Source organism: Cherax quadricarinatus, chromosome 34 (assembly GCF_038502225.1).
Source record: "Cherax quadricarinatus isolate ZL_2023a chromosome 34, ASM3850222v1, whole genome shotgun sequence".
Classification (NCBI taxonomy): Eukaryota; Metazoa; Arthropoda; class Malacostraca; order Decapoda; family Parastacidae; genus Cherax; species Cherax quadricarinatus.
Genome location: NC_091325.1, coordinates 27,681,473 through 27,700,941, shown reverse-complemented (window position 1 = coordinate 27,700,941; position 19,469 = coordinate 27,681,473). Strand labels below are relative to the sequence as shown.

Here is a 19,469-nt window from a genome sequence, read left to right as displayed (position 1 = left end):
TTAAATGCGGTAAAGAGTTTTTATGAGGATAGTAATGCTCAGGTTAGGGTGTGTAGAAGAGAAGGAGACTACTTTCCAGTAAAAGTAGGTCTTAGACAGGGAAGTGTAATGTCACCATGGTTGTTTAATATATTTATAGATGGGGTTGTAAAAGAAGTAAATGTTAGGGTGTTCAGGAGAGGGGTGGGAATAAATTATGGGGAATCAAATGTAAAATGGGAATTGACACAGTTGCTTTTTGCTGATGATACTGTGCTCATAGGAGATTCTAAAGAAAAATTGCAATGGTTAGTGAATGAGTTTGGGAGTGTGTGTAAAGGTAGAAAGTTGAAAGTGAACATAGACAAGAGTAAGGTGATGAGAGTATCAAATGATTTAGATAAAGAAAAATTGGATATCAAATTGGGGAGGAGGAGTATGGAAGAAGTGAATGTTTTCAGATACTTGGGAGTTGATGTGTCGGCAGATGGATTTATGAAGGATGAAGTTAATCACAGAATTGATGAGGGAAAAAAGGTGAGTGGTGCGTTTAGGTATATGTGGAAACTAAAAACGTTATCTATGGAGTCAAAGAAGGGAATGTATGAAAGTATAGTAGTCCCAACACTCTTATATGAGTGTGAAGCTTGGGTTGTGAGTGCAGCAGCGAGGAGGCGGTTGAAGGCAGTGGAGATGTCCTGTCTAAGGGCAATGTGTGGTGTAAATATTATGCAGAAAATTCGGAATGTGGAAATTAGGAGAAGGTGTGGAGTTAATAAAAGTATTAGTCAGAGGGCTGAAGAGGGGTTGTTGAGGTGGTTTGGTCATTTAGAGAGAATGGATCAAAGTAGAATGACATAGAGATCATTTAAATCTGTAGGAGAAGGAAGGCGCGGAAGAAGTCGTCCTCGAAAAGGCTGGAAGGAAGGGGTAAGGAAGGTTTTGTGGGCGAGGGGCTTGGACTTCCAGCAGGCGTGCATGAGCATGTTCGATAGGAGTGAATGGAGACGAATGGTATTTGGGACTTGACGATCTGTTGGAGTGTGAACAGGGTAATATTTAGTGAAGGGATTCATGGAAACCGGTTATTTTATATAACCAGACTTGAGTCCTGGAAATGGGAAGTACAATGCCTGCACTCTAAAGGAGGGGTTTGGGCCTCTGTAAAAAGTGATTATGTGTGAGTGAGGTGAAAGTGTTGAGTGATGATGAAAGTATTTTCTTTTTGGGGATTTGCTTTCTTTTTGGGTCACCCTGCCTCGGTGGGAGACGGCCGACGTGTTGAAAAAAAAACAATGTATATATATAACAAAAAAAGGCACAATACCGTGACTGGAACGATACACAAATAACCCGCACATAGAAGAGAGGAGCTTACGACGACGTTTCGGTCCGACTTGGACCATTTACAAAGTCAAACTAATCAGAAGTGGAGCAGAACGGCTATATATAGGCAGGAAGATGTAGTGGTGGTGGTAGTAGTAGTGGTAGTGGTGGTGGTAGTAGTAGTAGTAGTAGTAGTAGTAGTAATAGTGGTAGTAGTGGTGAACTAAGGAGGAGGAACCAGTCAAATATAAAGAAAGGGGAGCACTGCAAGTGAGCTAGGTGCCTACAGAGGGAGAGCAAGTGCACAGAGATGGGGGGAAGGGGAAGTGATGAAATAAATAATGAAGGAGCAGAAACACGCGACAGAAGAAAGACAAAAAAAAAAAAAAGGAAAGAGGAAAGGGGAAGAGGGAGAAGAAGAAAAAATGAGGAATCAGGTTAAGTCGCGGGTGTTTTGAAGTTTGGAGCATTTTACAATGTAGTTGGAGAGGAAGGCATCTACAAGGAAAGTTGTGTATTAGGGAGGATTCAACTAGATGGCGACTGTTAAAGTTGGAAGTAGGGAAGACAGTTTTAGCAGAAGACCAGTCTATAGGATGGCTGTGATCTCTGACGTGACAGAAAAGAGCATTGTTAGTGTTGGCAAGCCTAACACTATTTTTGTGCTCCCTAAGTCTGTCAGAAAGAGATCGGCCAGTTTCTCCAAAGTATTGAAGATGACAGTAGAAGCAAGAAATAGAGTACACACCAGGATCATCTGTAGAGGGAGGAGAGGTATGAACGAGATTAGTGCGAAGAGTGTTAGTCTGGCGGAAAGTAAGCTTGATGTCTAAGGGACGGAGAGAATTGTTGAGATTAGAAAGACCGGAAATGTAGGGAAGGCAGAGGACAGAAGAGTTCCCATGAGTAGAGAGTTTGCGAGAGAAGAAATTACGTTTAGCTCTTGAGAAGGCAGAGTCTATGAAATGGAAAGGGTAGCCAAGACTGGAAAACGAATTATGAAGAGTGGAAATTTCTGCTGGAAGGAACTGAGGATCACAGATGCGGAGGGCACGGAGAAAGAGGGAGATAAGAACACTTTTCTTGACATGGGAAACATGATAGAAAAAGTAGTGAATGTACATGCCACTGTGCATAGGTTTTCGGTAAACGGAAAAGGGAAAACCTGTATTTAATATGATAAGTCTGCTGTAGATACAGTGGTACAAGGTATACAAGGTATACTACTTTTTCTAACATGCTTCCCCTGTCAAGAAAAGTGTTCTTATCTCCCTCTTTCTCCGTGCCCTCCGCATCTGTGATCCTCAGTTCCTTCCAGCAGAAATTTCCACTCTTCATAATTCGTTTTCCCGTCTTGGCTACCCTGCCCATTTCATATATATTTAGCTGGGTTAGGCTAAAATAAATTGCGATTGTTATAATAAGGTTAGGTAAGTTTTCTAAGTTCCTTTTGGTGCAAAGCTATAAATTTTTACATTAACATTAATGAAAAAAATATATCTTTAAACGTTTAAGAGAAAATTTTAGAAACAACTTAATTTTAAATGAGTTCTTGTTAATTGACCAGTTTTACATATTCGGCACGACATATATATATATATATATATATATATATATATATATATATATATATATATATATATATATATATATATATATACATACATATATGTATATATATATATATATATATATATATATATATATATATATATATATATATATATATATATATATATATATATATATATATACATATATATATATATATATATATATATATATATATATATATATATATATATATATATATATATATATATATATACATATATATATATATATATATATATATATTATATATATATATATATATATAATTTATATATATATATAATTTATATATATATATAATTTATATATATATTTTTTTTTCAACAAGTCTGCCGTCTCCCACCGAGGCAGGGTGACCCAAAATAGAAAGAAAATCCCCAAAAAGAAAATACTTTCATCATCATTCAACACTTTCACCACACTCACACATTATCACTGTTTTTGCAGATGTGCTCAGAATACAACAGTTTAGAAGCATATACGTATAAAGATACACAACATATCCCTCCAAATTGCCAATATCCCAAACCCCTCCTTTAAAGTGCAGGCATTGTACTTCCCATTTCCAGGACTCAAGTCCGACTATATGAAAATAACCGGTTTCCCTGAATTCCTTCACTAAATATTACCCTGCTCACACTCCAACAGATCGTCAGGTCCCAAGTATCATTCGTCTCCATTCACTCCTATCTAACACGCTCATGCACGCTTGCTGGAAGTCCAAGCCCCTTGCCCACAAAACCTCCTTTACCCCCTCTTTCCAACCCTTTCGAGGACGACCCCTACCCCTCCTTCCTTTCCCTATAGATTTATATGCTTTCCATGTCATTCTACTTTGATCCATGTATATATATATATATATATATATATATATATATATATATATATATATATATATATATATATATATATATATATGTATATATGTATATATATAAACACTGATCTCTGGCTGAAGGAGACTCGAACCTACGAACCTTGGGACAAGGTACGCAGTGCTTTACCAATCTACCCACACTGGACCAATACCTTGGAGTCCAGCTTGCGCTAGACTTTTGATCCAAGGCAGCCAGCTTTCAGGGAGAAGGATTACAGCTTTTCATCTCATCCCCTGCATGCATCAGCCTTACTAGAGATATTAACAATGCAAGGAACTCGCAAGAGCAGGCGAAATATACACAATCATGCTGATGCATGCAGGGGATGAGATGAAAAGCTGTAATCCTTCTCCCTGAAAGCTGGCTGCCTTGGATCAAAAGTCTAGCGCAAGCTGGACTCCAAGGTATTGGTCCAGTGTGGGTAGAATGGTAAAGCACTGCGTACCTTGTCCCAAGGTTCGTAGGTTCGAGTCTCCTTCAGCCAGAGATCAGTGTTTGTGTATATTTCGCCTGCTCTTGCGAATTCCTTGCATATATATATATATATATATATATATATATATATATATATATATATATATATATATAGATATACATACTATATTCTTGCGAGTATCTTTATCATTGCAGTGTGAATTAAACCGACTAGTTTTAATTTCTTTATTTCTAACTCGCTAGAATGCCTCACCCTGAAACTTACACTATGTATCTATTCGCTTCAAAAGTTAGTTCTAATACCTGATGAATTTCAAGCTTGGTAAGCAACATACTTTATAAATTCTAAACTTTGTATATTATGTGACTCATCATTCATCTGACTATATAGTTCAGGATAATTATCCCAACGTCTAAACATTACAGGCAGCATTCATATAGGAATTTACCAGTGGTCTGCCAGCGAAGGCGCCCGGACTGATGATAGCTCCACCCAGGGTGCTGGAGACGTGGGTGGTGGCCACGGTGGGGCGCCCCGCCACTACTGTCATGGGTACGTCACCATACCGCCTGCAAGGAGAGAACATAAGAAAGAAGGAACACTGCAGCAAGCCTATTGGCCCATGCAAGGAAGGTCCACGTCTCGTGCCCCAACCTTTACCAGGAATTTATCACGGCAACTGACCCAGTAACACAAGCTAATCAGGTCTAACTCACACCCACCCACATCCACTCATGTATTTATCTAAACTATTTTTAAAACTACACAACGTTTTAGCCTCTCTAACTGAGTTTGTTCCACTCATTCACAACCCGTGCTTTCCTATATCCTTCCTGAATCTGAATTTTTCCAACTTAAAACCATTGCTGCGAGTCCTGTCTAGGCTAGATATTTTCAGCACGTTATTTACATCCCCTTTATTTATTCCTGTCTTCCATTTATACACCTCTGTCATATCCTCCCTATTTCTACGCCTTTCTAGAAAGTGCAGATTCAGGGCCCTCAGTCTATCCTCATAGGGAAGATTTCTGATACATGGGATCAACTTTGTCATCCTCCTCTGTACGTTTTCCAGAGCATTTATATCCATTCTGTAATACGGAGACCAGAACTGTGCAGCATAGTCTAAATGAGGCCTAACCAAGGATATATATTGATGAAGAACAACCTGAGGACTCCTATTATTTATGCTTCTTGGTATGCAGCCAATAATTCTGATAGCTTTATTGCTAGCACTTATGCACTGTTGTCTTGGTTTCAGATTACTGCTAACCAGGACTCCTAAATCTTTTTACAATCTGTAATATTAAGATCTACATTATTTAGTTTATATGTGGCATGGTTATTGTCCTGTCCAATATTTAGAACTTTGCAGTTGTCTCTATTAAACTGCATCTGCCACTTCTCCGACCACTGCATCAGTCTATTCAAATCTTCATGGAGTGCTCTAATGTTCTCGTCAGAATGAATTCGACGGCCTATTTTGGTGTCATTGGCAAACTTGCTTATGTCGCTCTTTATGCCCTCATCAATGTCGTTTATGTAGATTGTGAACAACAGGGGGCCCAACACTGACCCCTGTGGAACACCGCTCGTGACGCTTCCCCACTCTGATTTCTCACCATTTATGCAAACTCTCTGCTGTGATGAATGATTTTTGAAAGCCGATAAGTTGAAGAACTGAGACACTTATGCAATATATGGGAATCTTCACTGAAAGAACGTTTCGCCACACAGTGGCTTCATCAGTCCAATACAAAGTAGAAAAGGGTAAAGAGAGGAGGAGTTTGAGGTAATCAGTCCCTCAGCCTGGAATCGATGTGTTCAGTCCATCACTCTTGTAGGAAGTACAACATAGGGTCAGAAAGTTGGCCCTATATACTGACTGCAGTATACAAGCCAACTCTCTGGTTGAAGGACGGATTACCTCAAACTCCTCCTCTCCTTACCCATTTCTACTTTGTATTGGATTGATGAAGCCACTGTGTGGCGAAACGTTTCTTAAGTAAAGATTCCCATATGTTGCCTAAGTGTCTCAATTCTTCAAACTCTCTACTGCCTATTTGTCAACCATGCCTCTATCCAGGAAAAGATTTCTCATCCTATTCCATGTGCCTTAATTTTCCTCAATAGTCTCTGATGTGGGACCCTGTCAAAAGCCTTACTGAAGTCCATATATAAAATATCATATTCATTACCATGATCTACCTCCTCAAATACATTAGTGAAAAAAAATTAATAAATTCGTAAGGCAGGAACGCCCCTTTGTAAAATCATGCTGAGATTTGTTGATTAATTTATGCTTTTCAAGATGGCTACGAACTGCCTAGGCAATTATTGATTCCATAAATTTTCCCACTTTGGAGGTTAGGCTTATTGGTCTATAGTTCGAAGCTAAGGACCTGTCACCTGCTTTGAAAATAGGTATCACATTTGCCATTTTCCACTTATCTGCCAGTTTGTAGTGATATGATAAAAAGATCAGCCAAAGGTTTGCTAAGCTCCTCTTTACATTCCTTTAGAACCCTTGCATACAGTTCATCAGGGCCTGGGGATCTGTTTGGTTTTAATTTATCTATTTGCCTAAGGACCATGTCACTTGTGACCCTAATTGTGCATAGTTTATAAATAACAAAAAAAAGGCACAATACCGTGACTGGAACGATACACAAATAACCCGCACATAGAAGAGAGGAGCTTACGACGACGTTTCGGTCCGACTTGGACCATTTACAAAGTCACACTAACCAGAAGTGGAGCAGGACGGCTATGTATAGGCAGGAAGAGATAGTGGTGGTAGTAATAGTGGTAGTAGTGGTAGTAGTAGTGGTAGTAGTAGTAGTAGTAGTAGTAGTAGCAGTAGTAGTAGTAGTAGTAGTAGTAGAAGTAGTAGTGGTGGTAGTAGTGGTGAACTAAGGAGGAGGAGCCAGTCAAATATAAAGAAAGAGGAGCACTGCAAGGGAGCTAGGTGCCCACAGAGGGAGAGCAAGTGCACAGAGGTGGGGGGAGGGGGAAGTGATGAAATAAATAATGAAGGAACAGAAATACGCTACAGAAGAAAGACAAAAAAAAAAGGAAAGAGAAAAGGGGAAGAGGGAAAAGAAGAAAAAATGAGGAATCAGGTTAAGTCGCGGGTGTTCTGAAGTTTGGAGCATTTTACAATGTAGTGGGAGAGGAAGGCATCTACAGAGACGAAGCCAGGACTAAGATTCATACAAGGAAAGTTGTGTATTAGAGAGGATTCAACAAGACGGCGACTGTTAAAGTTGGAAGTAGGGAAGACAGTTTTAGCAGAAGACCAGTCTATAGGATGGCTGTGATCTCTGACGTGACAGAAAAGAACATTGTTAGTGTCGGCAAGCCTAACACTATTTTTGTGCTCCCTAAGTCTGTCAGAAAGAGATCGGCCAGTTTCTCCAAATTATTGAAGAAGTCTTTCTTGATTTTATCCGCCTCTGTGTGGACTCTAATTCCTTTTCCATCCAAGGGAAATACTATTCTCAAACCTTCGGTGTCGCTATGGACTCTCCTCTCTCTCCTGTCCTTGCTAATCTTTACATGGAATACTTCGAGACTGTTCTTCTTCCTACCCTCGATGTGCAACCTTCACTCTGGCTCCGCTATGTGGATGACATCTTTGCTCTGTGGCCTCATGACTCTAGTCTCTTCCAACCTTTTCTTGAAGCTCTTAATAATCTTGCCCCTTCCATTAAGTTTAAAGCTGAATGGGAATCTAATTTCTTGCTTCCTTTCCTTGATGTCCATGTCCACCGCTCAGATACAGGTTTTTCCTTTTCCGTTTACCGAATACCTATGCACAGTGGCATGTACATTCACTACTTTTCCTATCATGCTTCCCCTGTCAAGAAAAGTGTTCTTATCTCCCTCTTTCTCCGTGCCCTCCGCATCTGTGATCCTCAGTTCATTCCAGCAGAAATTTCCACTCTTCATAATTCGTTTTCCTGTCTTGGCTACCCTTCCCATTTCATAGACTCTGCCTTCTCAAGAGCTAAACGTAATTTCTTCTCTCCCAAACTCTCTACTCCTGGGAACTTCTGTCCTCTGCCTTCCTTACATTTCCGGTCTTTCTAGTCTCAACAATTCTCTCCGTCCCTTAGACATCAAGCTTACTTTCCGCCAGACTAACACTCTTCGCACTAATCTCTTTCATACCTCTCCTCCCTCTACAGATGTTCCTGGTGTCTACTCTATTTCTTGCTCCTCCTGTCCTCTTCAATACTTTGGAGAAACTGGCCGATCTCTTTCTGACAGACTTAGGGAGCACAAAAATAGTGTTAGACTTGCCGACACTAATAATGCTCTTTTCTGTACGTCAGAGATCACAGCCATCCTATAGACTGGTCTTCTGCTAAAACTGTCTTCCCTACTTCCAACTTTAACAGTCGCCGACTTGAAGAATTGAGACACTTATGCAACACATGGGAATCTTTATTGAAGAAACGTTTCGCCACACAGTGGCTTCATCAGTCCAATACAAAGTAGAAATGGGTAAGGAGAGTAGAAGTATGAGGTAATCAGTCCCTCAACCTGGATTCGATGTGTTCAGTCCATCACTCTTGTAGTAAGTGATGGACTGAACACATCGAATCCAGGTTGAGGGACTGATTACCTCATACTTCTACTCTCCTTACCCATTTCTACTTTGTATTGGACTGATGAAGCCACTGTGTGGCGAAACGTTTCTTCAATAAAGATTCCCATGTGTTGCATAAGTGTCTCAATTCTTCAACTTGTCGGTTTTCAAAACCATTCATCAAGTCGCCGACTTGTTGAATCCTCTCTAATACACAACTTACCTTGCATGAATCTTAGTCCTGGCTTCGTCTCTGTAGATGCCGTCCTCTCCCACTACATTGCAAAATGCTCCAAACTTCAGAACTCCCGTGACTTAACCTGATTCCTCATTTTTCTTCTTCTCCCTCTTCCCCTTTCCTCTTTCCTTTTTATGTCTTTCTTTCGCGTGTTTCTGTTCCATCATTATTTATTTCATCACTTCCCCCTTCCCCCCACCTCTGTGCACTTGCTCTCCCTCTGTGGGCACCTAGCTCCCTTGCAGTGCTCCCCTTTCTTTATATTTTACTGGCTCCTCCTACATAGTTCCCCACTTCTACTACCACTACTACTACTACTACTACTACTACTACTACTACTACTACTACTACTACTACTACTACTACCACTACTACGACTACTACCACCACTACCTCTTCCTGCCTATACATAGCCGTCCTGCTCCACTTCTGGTTAGTGTGACTTTGTAAATGGTCCAAGTCGGACCGAAACGTCGTCGTAAGCTCCTCTCTTCTATGTGCGGGTTATTTGTTTGCAGTTTATTATCGTCCTGTTCTACATAATTTATTATTTCTGGAATATCGCTAGTATATTCCTGTGTAAAAACTGAGAGGAAGTATGTGTTAAAAATTCTACACATTTCCTTATCACTGTCCATGAGCTGACCCGAGTAACTTTTTAGTGGGCCTATCTTGTTTTGATCTTACTTCTGTATATCTGAAAGAATCTTTTTGGGTTATTTTTCGATTCTCTTGCAACTTTAAACTCATAATCTCTTTTTGCTATTCTTTTTCCTTTTTTTTATTTCTCTCTTTAAATGAATATATTGATTTCTTAATTGCCCCTTCCCTCTTTTGATTTGCCTATATATGCCTCTCTTTTGACCATTGAGAAGTTTTAATCTATTGTTCATCCATTTAGGATCATTTTTGTTTGATCTGATTTTTCCTATTTAGAACATAAGTTGTCTGAGCAGCTAGAACTATGCCATGGAAAATCATCACCACCTACCTGATCCATAGTCAGGTCATTCCAGTTCAACCTACCCAAATAATTTTTTATTCCTATGAAATCAGCCAAGCGGAAGTCAGGGACAGACTTGATTGCCATTATTAGGGAAATTCCATGATATATTAAAATTGAGTGATTTGTTATCACTTTCCCCAAGCTCATCATCAACCTCAAGAGTATTTATTAGAATTTCCCTGCTGGTTATTTTCTCTAGTTGGTTCTGTCACAAACTGTTTTAAAAAACATTTCTGAATCGTATCAAGAAAGTCACTTGACTCTAAATTTCCTGTCAAATTGCTCCAGTCAGTCTGTCTATAGTTGAAATCTCCCATTAGCACAACATTTTCGTATGTAGATGCCTTTAGAATTTCGTCCCATAGAAGTTTACTGCACTCCCTATCAGGAGTTGGGGCCCTGTAAATCACACCCAAAATTAGTTTTCACGGCCCTCGAGAAGCTGTAACCACACAGATTCAGTGGCTGACACTTCTAATTTTATATCTTTTCTAACACAACAATTTAAACTGTCTCTGACTTACATCGCTACTCCACCACCCTTCCTGTTGACCCTGTCAGTGTGAAATAATTTATAGTTTTGTATGAGAAATTCAGAAGGCATCTCTCTATCTTTCAGATCGAGCCAGGACTCTGTTATAGCAATAATATCTATGTTTCCTGCACTTGCAATTAATGTTAGCTCATCTATCTTATTTCTTACACTCCAGCTATTAGTGTAGTAGACCTTAAGGGAGCTAGTCCCTTGCTGCTCTCTGCTGTCTCCCTTTGTTTTATAACTTCATGATGAATATCTTTTATGCATTTACTGTTTTCAACACATCGTCCCTTGCTGCAGCCGCAGCAACAAGGCTGCTCCTATATCTTGCTGTCCCCTGGGCCTATCTGAACTCCAGTGATGACCAAATTGCAAGTACTGCTGCAACAACATGCAAGAAACCTATAGTGACATGAAAACTGACGGTGACGACAACGAAATGGACTAAATATGACAAAAGAGGGACCGGCATTCAAGTACCAGACCTGCTGCCAGACGTGAACCAGACATGAGACGTTTTCCACTACAATTAAATAACTGACCTCCATATCAACTGTACCAGTGTTCAACCGGAACACAACATGGCAGAAAACCTGATCAACAAAACTCTAAGGAAATGACAGGTCTGTAGGACTTATTTTCCCCTCAGTGCCAAACGAGGGAAAGAATTGAGCATTTAAACATGGCTGACCGGCATCCAAACAGCAGCTACTGCCAGACGTACAACTATCGAAGTGAAATTCCCATCTTTACTGACGTTCATCTGTACTGACAGTAGCATCATATCTGTACCATCATCATATCACCTGTACCAGTGCTAACGAGAGGGAAACACAGGAGACATCGTCAAATCAACAGTACAAAACTCCAAGGTATAGGACGATTATCCCTCAGTGCCAGTCGTGGGAAAGAAGTGAATAGTTAAATAGTCAAGGTTAATGTTTTAGTAGCTGACCTATATTCAGCTGACTAGTATACAGTGAGAGAATCATAGCAGAAAAAGCCAAATATATCTATAAACTCAAGGAAAGTCAGGTTGTAGGTGGCGTTACTCCCCTCAGTGTTTTAAAAATGGGTGAGTCAGCAGAACAGGTCAGGAGTCAACAACACCACACAACCCCCGATAAATGGAATTGAGGGGGATTTGGAAGGATAAAACCATTGATTAAACCTTTATGGTCTACCAGAATGGAAAGGAGTTAGAAGTTAATTGGTGAAGCCAGACTGTGAAGTGAGGTGGGAAGGGGAGTGTGTAATAAGGGGTGAACTATAAGGGGTTTGTGAAGTTAAGGGAAAAGTGAGCAGTGAAGAGGGTTTTGAAGAGGAAATTTTACTAGTAATTCAGTGGTGATTACTAAAGCAGATACTAAGTGTACTAGGGACTGAAAAAGAGAAATAAATATTCTTGTATATGAGTAAAAGAGCGAAGAGTGAAAATAGCAGGCATTAGGGGGGTACAGGCTGCCATAATTATATTTATCTTTCTTCTTCAATTCCATGGAGAAATAAATCAGTCATGGGGGCTGGAAAAGGTGAATGGAGTAACAGCGCCCTGGACAGTAAAAGCCCAACAGTTGCCATCCTACCAGAAAAGTAAACCTCACTATCGCCGCAAGGTATGGCAACACCGCATACCCAAACAAAAACAGTGGCACACAGTTCTTACTGTAGCGCTCTTAAGTGGTGATATCCAAATTAATCCAGGACCTCAAACTATTGTGCAGAGGCAAAACAGACAGATAAATGACGGCGATAATGACGGTCTAGTAGCTAGGGATGATAACCTTAACTCCGTATGTAATGCATACATAGGTCAATGTGAGACAATACAGCCATTATTATCTCAAACACTACCAAACAGGTGCATACACTGTACTAAAGTACGCATGAAAAACAGAAAAGGCTCCTTATGTAAAATGTGTAAGGGGTGGGTGCATGATGGATGTATGTACAATTATAGCAACGGTGCCAGAATTCATTTTGTGTGTAACAAATGCACTTTGGCACAGTTACCCTTTAGCAGTGATGACATTGATTTACCTAATTTTAATACAAATGACCCATTGCCATATATTGATGATTATGATTGTTTTATGAAAACAGGCTTTCACTTTATTCATGTCAATGCAAGATCGTTTCTTCCTAAATTGGCAGAGATTAGGATTCTAGCTAACAAAATTAGGGCGGCAGTTATAACCATCTCTGAATCATGGTTGGATGATATGGTGACTGACGACGAGGTCAAAATAGAAGGTTACAATATAAAATGCTTAGATAGGAACAGAAAGGGTGGTGGAGTATGTGCCTACATTAGAAATGACTTAGCTTACAACCCAAGACCTGATTAAAATAACAATAAACTGGAGATTCTATGGTTTGAAGTGCTGCTTCCTAAGACCAAACCCATCTTAGTAGGAACTAGTTACCGCCCTCCTACCCAGGACCAGTTCTTAGAAGACTATTCCAGAGTCTTGTCAGGAGTTGAAAACAATTGCGAGACAATAATACTGGGCGACTTCAATATCTGTTTTCAGAAGCAAAATAACGGGCTATGCAAAAGGTATAAGCAAATTCTAGGATTAAATAGCTACACCCAACTAATTAATACACCAACCCGGATCACACAGTTCTCAGCCACCCTAATTGACCACATACTTTGTAACCGCGCTGAGAACATTAGTCAGTCAGGCGTCATTACCACAGGTCTTAGTGATCATTTCATCATTTACTGCACCAGGAAAATCACTAGGGATAGGATAGGCCTACACAGGACAATAAAAATGATGTCAACTAGAAACTACAGTAAAGAAACACTAGTAAATAGGCTACACAATTGTGACCGGACAGAGATAACAAGTTGCACGGACGTAAATGATGCCTGGGAAAAATTCAAAACAATGTTCACTACCATTCTTGATAATATTGCACCAGTTAAAGAGGTTAGGATTAAACGAAGAACTGAACCCTGGATGACTACTGAGATATTAGATAATATGAAATTCAGAGACCAGCTGCAAACAGACAGGATATTGCAGCACTAAATGAATTCCAAAGGGTGAGGAACAGAGTACAGAGAATTATAAAAGGAGCAAAGGCAAAGCACTATTGCTCAAAAATTGAAGAGTATAAGCATAACCCCAGAAAGCTCTGGCAACAACTAAAACAGTTGGGGTATAGCCATAAGCCAGTAGATAGGTCTAACATAGTACTCACTATCGATAATGAGGTATGCCACGAAACATCTAAGGTGGCAAATTGCTTTAATTCCTACTACACATCTGTTGCATCAACACTAGTAAGTAAACTACCAGCTGCATCAAATACCTTTAACACAGACTCTGATAAGTTTCAAACATACTATACCAATAAAGGGGTAACCCCAAACAGTAATAAACTAGTAAGTGTATCTCATGACTTCATTCAAAAAGAACTAAGCAGGTTAAACCCAACTAAGAGCACAGGCCCTGATAACATCCCGTCTAAGTTCCTAAAAGATGGTGCTTCTGAACTGTCAATCCCTATTGCTCACATAATAAATCTATCAGTCACCACTAATACCGTACCGGAGGGGTTCAAGGAGGCCAGAGTTACTCCTATCTTCAAGAAAAATAATAGGTCTGATGTAAGCAACTATAGACCTGTTAGTATACTCAGTATAATATCTAAAATTCTGGAGAGGGCGGTGTATTCTCAAGTAGTTAAGTACCTTAATGACAACAGCATTCTCCATAGCTATCAATCGGGCTTTAGAAGATCCTACTCAACCGACACCTCCCTTATTAATCTGATGGATTACCTGAGAACTGAAATGTCAAAAGGGAACCTCATAGGTATGGTAACCTTAGACCTGCAAAAGGCCTTCGATACTGCCAACCACAATATATTATGTAAGAAACTTCAAGCTATCGGTATAGGTTCTGTAGACTGGTTTAAGTCCTACCTTAGCAACAGGAGACAAATAGTCAAAATCAACAAAACGGAATCAGAACCCCTGCCGATAACATGTGGAGTTCCCCAAGGTAGTATTCTGGGTCCCTTATTATTCTCATGTTATGTCAATGATATGCCTATCAGTGTCAAGTGCAAACTCCTACTGTATGCAGATGACAGTGCTCTGTTAGTGACAGGTAAAGACCCACAAGATATTACTAATGTTTTAACACTGGAACTGGAGTCCTGCAGCAAATGGTTAGTAGACAACAAACTATCATTACACCTCGGGAAAACTGAAGCCATTCTCTTTGGCACGAAACATAAACTGAGAAGGGTAAATAATTTTAATGTTCAGTGTAATGGGGAGCCCATCACTTTGGTTTCATCAGTAAAATATCTGGGAATCCCCTTTGACCCATGCATGTCAGGAGAATTGATAGGGAACAGTGTAGTAAAGAAAGCGAATGCCAGACTGAAGTTCCTGTATAGACAAGCACAGTGTATACCTACTGAGGCTCGCAGGACCCTATGTCTAGCCCTTATACAATGCCATATGGATTACGCTTGCTCTTCATGGTACTCTGCCTTGACAAAAAAACTGAAAGATAGACTGCAAATCACCCAGAACAAAATCGTAAGATTCATCCTGGGGCTGGGACCAAGAGAACATGTAGGCCAGGATGAATTACAGCAGTTGGATATGCTGAATGTTGAAGACAGAGTAAAACAACTGAAGCTAAATCATGTTTATAAAATTGCTCACAAACAGTGTCCAGAATATCTTGCTGTCAGTTTTGTCAAGGTTGGGAACCAAAGCAATCATAGTACTAGGGGCAGAGAGCACAACTTTGTAGTACCCACAGTCAGTGGCCAGGCTTCAAACACCTTTTATTGTACAGCAATAAAGGAATGGAACAGACTACCCGCACATGTCAAAGCCAGTCATAGCATGAACCAGTTCAAGAAGAGTGCCAAAAGGTGTCTGATGAATGTAGCTACAGAAAGGGAGGGGAATGATTTTCTATTTTTTAGCTAACATACGTGTAAATTTTAACTTATTCCTAGTAATGACCCTCGTATTGTAGATAGTCTTAATGACCCTCGTGTAGTAGATAGTCTTTTTAGTATGATAATAAGATGTTATCTTCATTATAGAATAATAAGAAAATATTATAACCTTTATATTCTAATAATAAGGTAAAAGGACCCAAATGGAAATAAGTCGCTCTGTCTGATTTTTTTGGGTTATCCTAGGTTCTCTACACATATGCTGCTAAGTATGATAATCTATGTAACTGTATTTGTGTATACCTGAATAAACTTACTTACTTACTTACTAACCCTAGTGTTGCAACCTGACTGCTTCCACCACACACCCATACCTTTATCTTCTATCAGTTTAAAATCCTAGGCATTTCAGCAATGGCCCTCTCGATCGAGTTTGCAAGAGCTACCACCCCAGCCCTCGGAAAGATGTTCCCCTCCCTTGCATACATATCATGTTTGCCATAAAAGTTGTCCCAGTTGTCAATGAATGGGATTGCAAGTTCCTTGCAGTATCTATCTAGCCAGCAATTTACATCAATTGCCCTAGACAATCATTCATTGCCCACTCCCCTTCTAAGCAAGATGCTACGTATGACTTGGACCCCCCCCCTTAGATTTAATTAAATCTATTGCTGACCTGTACTTACCTAGCAGCTCTTCTCCCCTACCCTTCCCAATATCATTTCCACCAACACTGAGACAGACAATAGGCTTATTCCCATTACGTGACATGATATTATCCAACCTGTTGACTATGTCACTAACACCAGCTCCAGGGAAGCACACTCTATCTCATACCTTCTTATTACTATTACAAAAAGCATGGTTCATATATCTTACATGTGAGTCACCAACCACAAGGATGCACTTACCTCTATTTGCAGGGGAAGTAGTACCTTTACCTTCACTGGCCACTGAAGTACACTCATCCTGAAGAACAGAGAAGCGATTTCCTACTTTAAAGTTTTCTCATTTAACTTTCCTTATTTCGATGCTTTTCCCATTACTGGGAACCACTTGGCACTTGTAGCAGGTGCTGGACTGCACCTCACTGCTGGTAGCCGTTGCTACCTCCCCACCAACAGCTTCCTCGCAGCAAGAGGTAGACTGCACCTCGCTGCTGGTAGCCTAATTCCCCTCCACCATTCCAGCCACCTCACACTCACTCCCAAACCCATTGAAGTGAACCTTCAGCCTCCTAATTCCCTCCTGGGGAAGCAAGACTTCCTCCTTCAACTCTCCAATCTCAATTTTTATAGCACTACAAAAGCAAGCCATGGCTTTGTAACCGTCCACACTAATCCCCAAAGCGAGGAAGAGGATATGTGGTTTGGACTTTGATTTTCAGGAAAAAAATCCCGAGGTGGGTATTACTCATACCTGTCAATGCTTCATGAAGAGCATCTTAAAATTGTGTCACAGCTCAATAGTAGCGTCTTGACTCAGAGTCACAGGTTTAGTGTCCGTGGTAGAGCATTTGACTCTCTTCACCGCTGACTTGTGGCTGCTGAAGAGGTGTGCCAAACTAGTAGTGTACATGTGTGTGTGTTCTCTGCCTTCAAATTTTGTATAGCAGCATTCTAACCATAAAGGGTTATAAAAATATATGACCATAGTACTGTGCATGAATATATTAGGTGTAGCCTTTCACAGTCTTCATCCTTTCTTCCTTTTACACTCTGGAGTTCATGGAGTTATACGACTCACTTGCCATGGGTTCAGTCCCCACCCGTTCCCTGGTTTGCATTCCTACTCCAGCTTTTGTCAAACACTGGCTGTATCAGTATCTGTATACAATGATGCAAGAAGACTTGCCCGTGACTCCCGCCCTTACTCCAAGTTAACTCTGGACCTTTCCGTTGTGACCAGGCTGTTCTAACCGTTTATAACATCAAAATCGCTGCAAGTTTTATATACGAGTGCTGCTGGTGGGTCGTTGCTGACCCACCTGTAACTGGGATGAATATGACGAGCGTCTCTGTTATCATCATCTGCGCCCTCACTGAGCTCATCATCTGAACCCCTGACACTGGGCTTCTCCTCATTCTCCTCTGCAGGATTGTTGATGCTCTCTTCTTCTGCTTCCTTGGCATTGTTGGCAGCAGTGAACCCAACCAGAAACAATAACACAGTGACTGTTATGTGACTGAAACAAAAACAGAGTGACTGTTATATGACTGAAACAATAACACAGTGACTGTTATGTGACTGAAACAATAATACAGTGACTGTTATGTGACTGAAACAATAATACAATGACTGTTATGTGACTGAAACAATAATACAGTGACTGTTATGCGACTGAAACAATAATACAATGACTGTTATGAGACTGAAACAATAATACAATGACTGTTATGTGACTGAAACAATAATACAATGACTGTTATGTGACTGAAACAATAACACAGTGTAATAAAGTTGATAGAATTACCGACAATATGTAAAGTAAAAGGACACAAGTGCAACTAATGTGACATTTATTGTGGCAATGTTTCGCTCTCCAGGAGCTTTATAAAGCTCCTGGAGAGCGAAACGTTGCCACAATAAATGTCACATTAGTTGCACTTGTGTCCTTTAACAATAACACAGTGACTGTTATGTGACTGAAACAATAACACAGTGACTGTTATATTACTGGAAGAATAACAAAGTGACTGCTATGAGACCAAAATTATAATTGTTAGAACTTTGGACAGCTAAACAAATATTAGTATAGTTAGCAGCAGCTCTGAAGTTATCTACGTGATAATACACCGCTCCATCCATCTGGGCACACACACACACACACACACACACACACACACACACACACACACACACACACACACACACACACACACACACACACACACACACACACACACACACACACACACACACACACACACACACACACACACACACACACACACACACACACACACACATACACACACACACACACACACACACACTGCTGTATAGCCACATTAGGAGGAAGACAACAGTCAAGGACCAGGTGATAAGGCTGAGGAAAGAAGGTGGAGAACTCACAAGAAACGATCAAGAGGTATGTGAGGAGCTCAACACGAGATTTAAGGAAGTATTTACAGTAGAGACAGGAAGGACTCTGGGGGGACAGACCAGATGGGGACACCAGCAAGGAATACACCAACAAGTGTTGGACGACATACATACAGATGAGGAGGAGGTGAAGAAACTGCTAAGGGACATCGATACCTCAAAGGCAATGGGACCGGACAACATCTCTCCGTGGGTCCTTAGAGAGGGAGCAGATATGTTGTGCGTGCCACTTACCACAATCTTCAACACTTCCATGGAAACTGGGCAACTACCTGAGGTATGGAAGACGGCAAATGTAGTTCCCATTTTCAAAAAAGGAGACAGAAAAGAGGCACTAAACTATAGACCTGTGTCATTGACGTGTATAGTATGCAAAATTATGGAGAAGATTATCAGGAGGAGAGTGGTGGAGCACCTGGAACGGAACAGGAGTACAAATGCCAACCAGCACGGATTCAAGGAAGGCAAATCCTGTGTCACAAACCTTCTGGAGTTTTATGATAAAATAACAGAAGTAAGACAAGAGAGAGAGGGGTGGGTTGATTGCATCTTCTTGGACTGCAAGAAGGCCTTTGACACAGTTCCTCACAAGAGATTAGTGCAGAAGCTAGAGCATCAGGCGCATATAACAGGAAGGGCACTGCAATGGATCAGAGAATACCTGACAGGGAGGCAACAACGAGTCATGGTACGTAATGATGTATCACAGTGGGCACCTGTGACGAGCGGGGTCCCACAGGGGTCGGTCCTAGGACCAGTGCTATTTTTGGTATATGTGAACGACATGACGGAAGGGTTAGACTCAGAAGTGTCC

General features: G+C 40.5%; 1 protein-coding gene across 2 annotated transcripts in view; it reads right to left on the bottom strand.

The window, feature by feature from the left end:
- LOC128693647 (peroxidase) overlaps positions 1 to 18,008 on the bottom strand; it is a 70,805-nt gene extending 52,797 nt beyond the window's left edge. Inside the window, exons 1-2 of one of the 2 annotated variants that reach the window (XM_070091242.1) lie at positions 17,538 to 18,008; positions 4,682 to 4,802 (exon numbers count right to left, since the gene is read on the bottom strand). In XM_070091242.1, coding sequence (XP_069947343.1) covers positions 4,682 to 4,783 — 102 coding nt within the window. In that variant the 5' untranslated portion in view covers positions 4,784 to 4,802; positions 17,538 to 18,008. Of the gene's footprint in view, positions 1 to 4,681; positions 6,942 to 17,537 lie in introns of those variants that run through there. The other variant, XM_070091241.1, reaches the window with a different exon arrangement.
- Positions 18,009 to 19,469: the final 1,461 nt, after the last annotated feature.